General features: G+C 32.2%; 1 protein-coding gene and 1 pseudogene across 1 annotated transcript in view; both read right to left on the bottom strand.

Annotated features, from left to right (window-relative positions):
• LOC110411226 (glutamate receptor 2.8-like) overlaps positions 1-2,070 on the bottom strand; it is a 5,417-nt pseudogene extending 3,347 nt beyond the window's left edge.
• A 4,112-nt stretch (positions 2,071-6,182) lies between these two features.
• Positions 6,183-7,628, bottom strand: part of LOC110410774 (glutamate receptor 2.7-like) — a 12,041-nt gene continuing 10,595 nt past the window's right edge. Inside the window, 4 exon segments of the mRNA XM_021420635.2 lie at positions 6,183-6,806; positions 6,888-7,297; positions 7,387-7,449; positions 7,452-7,628. The exon segment at positions 7,452-7,628 is cut by the window's right edge and continues 70 nt beyond it. Coding sequence (XP_021276310.2) covers positions 6,183-6,806; positions 6,888-7,297; positions 7,387-7,449; positions 7,452-7,628 — 1,274 coding nt within the window.

Genomic DNA, 7,628 nt, shown 5'->3' with positions numbered 1-7,628 from the left:
ATATGCTTTGACTACTTATTAACTAAATTTACATACATCTCATGCTAATTATATTTTCACAATATACACGTACTTCTCTACGGTGATAACACCTATCACTGCTTTTCTTTTAAGTCATTTTCAAGATAAACTAATACAAATATTTTAATAGGTTTTAAGTCAAATATTCTCAATACAGCAAGCCTCGAGTTCAAAGTATAAAATTTATTTTATATATATAAAAAGTGAAGGCAAATTGATCAGTCACAAAATCTAAGATATAAGTATATGTATTTTATTTTTTAAAATCCCTTTGTCTAAATCTTAGCTGGCTTTGCTTAACCAATTTTTCTCTTATATTTAAATAAGCTCTAATAGTGGAAACTATAGACTATTTTAAGAGGAAAACAGTCTTCTTTCTTTAGGAAGAGAAGGAGCAAAGAGGGTTGTCAAATTTCTGATTGTTGGCGTGTAATATAAACATTCAAGTAAAACGAGTGCTTTGGCTTTTAAATAAATATTAATGGATTTAATCTTTCATTGAATATGTTTCTCGTTAGCAATTGCATATACCTCGATAAAATTTTCTCAATAAAAATAAACTAATTAAACACGCTATGGTTCCGTTTGAGCAAATATAACTCCTAATCCCCTTTGTATTATTATCAACATTTTATTTGTTTCAAGTTTGAATTAAACATAAAAAATTAAATAAAAACTATCATCTATTGTTTGTCATGTGAAAAGCTAAACTGTAATCCATAATTTATGAACGATATGATTCAAAATAAGTTAAAAGAGAAATAAGATTGTCACTTTTGTTAAAAATAAAAATGGTCAAAACACTTAACAAGTCCCTGTATTTATGCATTTTATTCAATTTAATCCATATATTCAAAATCAAAATAATTTAATTTTTGATTTTGAAAATTTCTTTAATTTAGTCCCTCCTCATAATGACATTCGATTTTTTTGTTAAAATGATGACGTCAAAACTGACATGGCATATTTTGATAATGTGGTACCGATATGATGACATGACAGTGTCACGTGATAGATAAAAAACTTTTTAAAAAAGTTTTTTTATGTCATGTCATAAGAACTAAATTGAATAAAAATATATAGTATAAGAATTAAATTAAACAAAATTCAGATGTTGAGAAACTAAATTGAAAAAAATTAAAAAATATAAATATTTAAGTAGATGATATGTATACTTATTAACAAGACAAATATTTAAGGAGACCTTTAATATTATTTTATATCAACATAATGGAATTTATTCATCTAAATTTGACTTTATATATGAAATTTTTTCAAATCTTTTTATAGAAGGAGAATTCAAACTTAATTTTTATATCAAAGATAAATTAATGTACATATTTTAGAATCAAATAATCAAGTAAGAAACTATATATATATATATATTAACATCATAAATCTTTTACACTTAAATATTTGACTTATTAATAAGTATATCTATTATCTACATAAAGATTTATATTTTTTTAATTTTTTTAATTTATTCTCTCAGTATTTTAATTTTGTTTAATATAGTCCATGTACTATGTATTTTTGTTTAATTTAATTTCTATATCTTAGTACAAAAAATTTTTTAAAAGTTTTTTGATCTGCAATGTGAAATTGACATGTTAGCATGTTAGTGCCACATCATTATGTGGGTGTCACATCATTGTTGATATTAGTGCTAACATCATCATTTTAACAAAAAATTTAGATACGGTTAGGGAGGGATTAAATTGAAATTTTTTTTAAAATCAAAAAATTAAATTATTTTGATTTTGAGTGCAGGGATTGAATTGAACAAAATACATAAATATAGGAGCTTGTTGGATGTTTTGACTGAGGTTGAAAGTTAAGATTTCTAAAATTTTTTCATATACATCAATTTTTTTTTTTGCTGAAAATGGGAAAAGAAGAGTCACAAGGGGAGAGGTGACAGAGGAAACACGTACCAGCAGCAGCGGCACCAATAACGTCCTTGGAGTCCCTGGGGTTCAAGACAAGCCTGGTTCTGTAGGAAGCATGAGTGGCGTAAAAGTCAGAGAGGGCCATGTTGATGCAGCTCAACCCAATCTTCCCAAGCTCTGAATCCAAGTCAAGAACCACCCCCACATTAACTGGGATTCTATTGTTGTTTTGTGCGACGACCACATGCATCAACAAAACCTTGCACGAAATGACCACGAGGCAGAAAAAATGGAGGAGAGGGCTGGTTACTGCGGTAGGTTTCTGCATCTTAATTGAAGCTCTTGAGCAGGGTCTGGTCTTCACAAGAAGATACTGATATTTATACCGGATGAATAAAAGAGCCGCAATTGGAGAAATTGCATGGGTAAATTATGAAGGATATGGCTAGCACAACACAAGACTGAAGAGTGAATAATTAAATAATAATAAAAAACTTATCTCCTTCTCCTTACATAAGGGAGTGGGACAATGTCAATCTGATGCCTAAAGATAGAATTTGTCTTATTTCAGTATCAATCGTTTACCTTGACCAAATCAAAATATAAACAAAAAAAATCGACATCACCTAGTTGCTCTCAAATTAATTAGAAAAGAAATTCTGCTACTCCAAACTTACATCCTACGAAGATTCTGTTGGAAGGGAAATAAGGGTCAGTCAGAGATTGGTGGATGGCTTTTAATCAAGTTCCAATCATACATTTTGTCAACAGGCAGGCAAGGGAAATTGGGGCAGCTGGGGCCCCCTTTTCTGGGTGTTAGAAAAAAAAAACACAAATGAAAAACATTACATGTCCTATTGGCCATTGGGGGAGTATTAGGAAGACTGCCAGGAAAGAAGTCACCCAAACAGTAGTCTACTACACATATTTAGAAGAAATTTCAAGCTTTAAATTGAATAAAACCTGGAGTAGTATATTTCAGGATTTATATTTTCCACGTTAGGCCAATTTTTCTTTCTTTGAAAAGTTTTTGTCTCGTAGAAATGTTGAATTTGAGCAGACTACTTAATCAATCACTTTGTGTAGCAGCAAATGTCTTTTCCTAGGATTTAATCGATGACTTAATTAGTCAAAACATTGCATCAACAGCTTCTTTTCCAGGAAGGTGTAAGGCAAACATGGAACCGTTAAATTGATAATGAAAGGCCACAAGTAGCATTTGATTTGAGACAAATTAAGCAATGGTTATTAAATTAATCATGACTTGGAGTATATATGTCAGCTCAAAAAAAGAAAGATTCTCTACTTACTTTATACTAAAATCCTCCGTTTCTCAATTAGTACAAATTAAGAAAAAATAAAGTAAAATATTGTTGTTTTCTTAATTTTTAATCATAATTATAAATAAATCTATTAATTTTTGAAATAAATACTCTGTTTTAAAAGTGTAAATACTATTAACAAAAAATATAAAATAACTAAAATATCTTTTTTTTTTCTTTCAAACAATATGATCAGTTAGTGACAAGAACACCAATCAAGTGCTTGTTAGGACCTTAAAAGCTCCTTGATTTTTTTCATAAAAAAAATTAATATAATAAATTTTAAAATTTATAAAAAATAAAATTATCTTTTTAATATTATTACATCATTAATCTAATAAAAATATTAATGATTGATTGACGATTGAAGATATTTTTAAAAACAGAGTGTTTATTTTAAAAATTAATTATAACTAAAAGTTAAGAGTGAGAGTATTTTACTTTAAAAATTATAGTAGTGAAAAAGTTATACTATTAATTAAGAAGGATATGAAGTAAGTATTGCAAAAGCTTTGACCTCATTTCTTGTTAATTAATTAAGGAAACATTTTGACTCCTGATTTTTCCGGCAAACCAAACGCCTCCCTGTATATCCTTGTTTTCCCTTCCTCCTTTTTGCTCAATATTATTTTATTTTCTTGCACTTGCTTTATGGTTGCACACCTAAAATAATATTGTCTCTTCCATCCTCTAAACCATCATAGACAAACATAAATATATATATATATATATAAATAAATATATATATATATATAAATATATATATATATTACCCTTGTCCTTTTTCTATTTTCCTCCGAATTGCTTTTAACAGCTTGACTTCCAATCTTAGGGACTCACCTTGACTTGGAACAGAGAATTGATAATGACCTTTATCTTTAATAATCTCAATAATCAAGCATACTTTTCTTGAGTTGGAAAATTCGATGTAGATGAGAAATTTGAATTAAAATCGACTCAATCTTTTAAAATAATTTCCCAAATTTCTTGATTATTTACCTAATTGAATGCACTAATCAGCCAACATAGTCATCCGTTAAAAATTGGAGCAAACGTTGGCATGTTTAGAGACAACCATGCATATGTAGTTGGGACCATTCTATGAGTTACTTATATATTATCTTGATATTTTCAATCCCTAGATTTTAGTTTTTTTTCTCAATCAAAGGTAAATTTTATTGAGTATCAAATGTTCGATAAGAAAGATAAGAAGAAAAGGAACAACATGTTCCTAGCCCATTGTTATTATATAAAATATTGTTATATAAATTTTATATATTATCAATGAACTAAATATTTTTACATTATTAATAAAAAAATTTAAAAGTTGAGTAGTCTTAAAAATGAAAACTTATAATTCTAAAAATATATATTTTGAAGTTTTTTTTTAATTTTTATCTTTACACGTTTATAAGGTGATGCTATATAATTAAATAATAATGTATAAGTATTATACATTGACGGTATACTAAATATACCTATAGTGCTATTTCTTGGAAGTTTTCTCAAATACAAAGCTCAATATTATTTTTTTTTATATTAAAAAGTTAAGCCACCATCACTGATATTGTAAATGCTCCATTCCACTACCCTTATCCCTAGGAAGCTGACTAAGTCCAAGGTTGTTTGGGAGTACCCACCCAAGGGTTGGCTCAAGTTCAATACCAACTGGGCAGCTGGGGGTTGGAAGGGTTCTACGTGACAACACAGGGGCTGTCAAGCTCGTCTTCTCAAAGAAAGCTAGTTGGGGTGATGCCAATCTCGTTGAGACATTAGCACTTAAAGAGGCCATGATCCTTTTTACAGCCTCTTCCTGGGTGCACTCTTTTGGCATTATCATTGAATCTGACTTTAGGAATGTTGTGTCTTGGGTGTCCAATCCTACTAAAGCTCCATCGAGGCAGAGACAACTTATCCTTTAGATTTGCTCGTTCAAAAATGCACTTGCTGGCTGGTAGATCAGGTGTATTTGAAGATTAGGTAATGAGGTTGCTGAGATCCTCACCAAATTAGGGGTTGACAAAGTCCATGATTTGTTACGCCTTCAGCCTTAACTGTTGTTGTGACTTTGTGCTTGTGGGGATTTTTGGGTTATTGCTTTATTCTGGAGTTGCTGCCTTTCTCATTCATGTGAAGGTAATGTCCAATCAGGGGAATGTCATGCTTTTGTCAGATTTGCAAGAGGAGGAAACATCCATAAGGGCCATGTTTCTTACTCTTGCTTATCATTTTGCCTATTTTTTGTTTTGGGATGTGGTTTACTGCTGAGTAGACATGATCACTTTCTTTGTATAGTTACAGGTTGTTGCTGGCTATATTTTTGTAAGCCAGACTTCCAATAGGTTCCTGCTCATCGTGTATATGGGATTTTCCTTTTTCCTAATGAAGTTTACCATCTTTAATTTTGAAAGAAAAAAAAGTTTAAGCCTCATCATTATTTCAGTCATAGTCGGAGAAAACCTCATCATTTACAGTAATTTGCAATTTATACTCGACTACAATTAGGAAAACATCAAGTTATGTGTAGTTCAATTGGATTAAATACTATAAAAAGAATATCATCATGTAATGTTATAGTCTTTTATCTACCAATGTACTGTCATGAAGATAAAAGAAGATGATAAAACTGTAGTACAAACTCTTATGTAGAAAAAGAAAAAACAGAGAGCAAGCTGAAGGAGGAAAGATGCTTCATTAATTACTAAACACAATATATACATACAAGCATCATATGGTTAACACCTGTTTACAAAGTGGACAAGTGTTATTAACTAAAACATGCACTAAGACACTTCATAAACATTGGTATAATATTTTTAATAACCAGTACAATGAAGTAAAATACATAGTAAAAAACAAAATGATAAAGTCAATGCATGCTTTAACTCTAACATGTACATCAATTTATATTCTCCATTACTGAAGTTGTCAATGGAGCAAAGGGGAATATCTACACCAATTGTTCTCTGGGGCCATTTGTAGTGTTACCATTCTCAATAGAATGTCTTCCGGGAGATGGGAATATCTCCGGAGAAGCTGCAGCATTTGGGGTCATATCACCATTTTCAGCTGCTCTTCGTTGATCTGCCAAGAACACAAAGTCTGGCTCTGTCTGGTTTGAGTAGCTTGATGGACTTGGTGGGCAGTTAGAGTTTGGTGAGTCTCCTGCAACGCTAATACTATGAACACTATCATTTCCGCTTTTGTCTCCGAGTTCACTTTTTTTGAAAGTATGGGAGCTAAGGTCTCTTTGGTCGAAAATTCTTGACATGATCTGAATTCTTCTCCAGAAAGGAGTTTCAGAATCAAAACGCAACAAGACATGCCTTTGCTCATTCAAAAACATTGCTGCAAATATGATTAGAGCTGATATTGAGGCGACTCCAGCAATAAGGAACAAGCCCCAAAAACTCTCAACACCAAGGCTGTTGGAAGAAACCAAAGTGTTGAGGTCAGGACAACTGCTTCCCTTCTTGAACCAGGCCTGTTCAATTTGATCCATTTTTTCACCCTCAGTAACATTTAGGACTGCCCTGGAAACATCTGCTACAAGAGGGGAACCTTTAGGGAAGACCTGTAATTTGCAAAACAGTATCAGCACAAAGAAACATCCCATACGGTTAGAGAGAAGATTAGAGATTGAGAGAGAACTCACAAAACCGAAGCCATCAGTTCTCAATGTTGGTTCGACTGCGGTATATTTGTCGCAATATTTGGCGAGAAAGAGCTTCATATAAGGAATTTCGTCCAAAGTAGCAGCAATCCCACCATTGGCACTTCCCTTGGCAAAGAGATCACGAAGCTCTTCCGGGGACTGGTATTCGATGAGCTGGGATTCAGGAAATCTAAATCGATCCTTCAAGATTCCCTCGATAAAAGAGCCTTTCAAGAAACCAACCTTCTCCCCTTTCTTCAAGAGCTCCTGTATGTCAGTTACCGTAGGTTGGAGCTGTTGCACAGTTAGAAGTGAGGTCAAACTAGCCGTGTAGCTTTGGGTGAGAATGAGGACGACGAAACACCATATTATTACCACGAATCGAGCCAAGTTACTGACCACTCTCTCCCCTGCAAGTACAATCCAAGAAGCAAAGAAAGTAAACAATCTGAAGTCAATAATAAAACTTTGTAAATCTAGACGATGAAAGAATTATTACGATGGGCAAACACCATGGTAGAGAAGGAGAACCAGAAGCTCGTGCCGGCTTGATGCGAAGGGGTCCCCTGAAATCTTCATTTATTCTGTGTTCTAGAACCCAGACAACAAATCCGATGAAAACAAAGAAGCAAGCGCTTGTCACCCAGAGGTCCCATGTCAGAGGTTTCAAGAAAACCCATGCTTTCTTTTGCTTGTTATCTCTTATTGGTACAAACATTGATACACCCGATTCAGTGTATG

The sequence above is a fragment of the Theobroma umbraticum genome, unplaced genomic scaffold (genome assembly GCF_002168275.2).
Source record: "Theobroma umbraticum cultivar Fairchild unplaced genomic scaffold, ASM216827v3 scaffold_56.0, whole genome shotgun sequence".
In the NCBI taxonomy this organism is placed as follows: domain Eukaryota; kingdom Viridiplantae; phylum Streptophyta; class Magnoliopsida; order Malvales; family Malvaceae; genus Theobroma; species Theobroma umbraticum.
The sequence above is the reverse complement of the archived record's forward strand: the minus strand, read 5'-3'. Positions and strand labels throughout refer to the sequence as shown.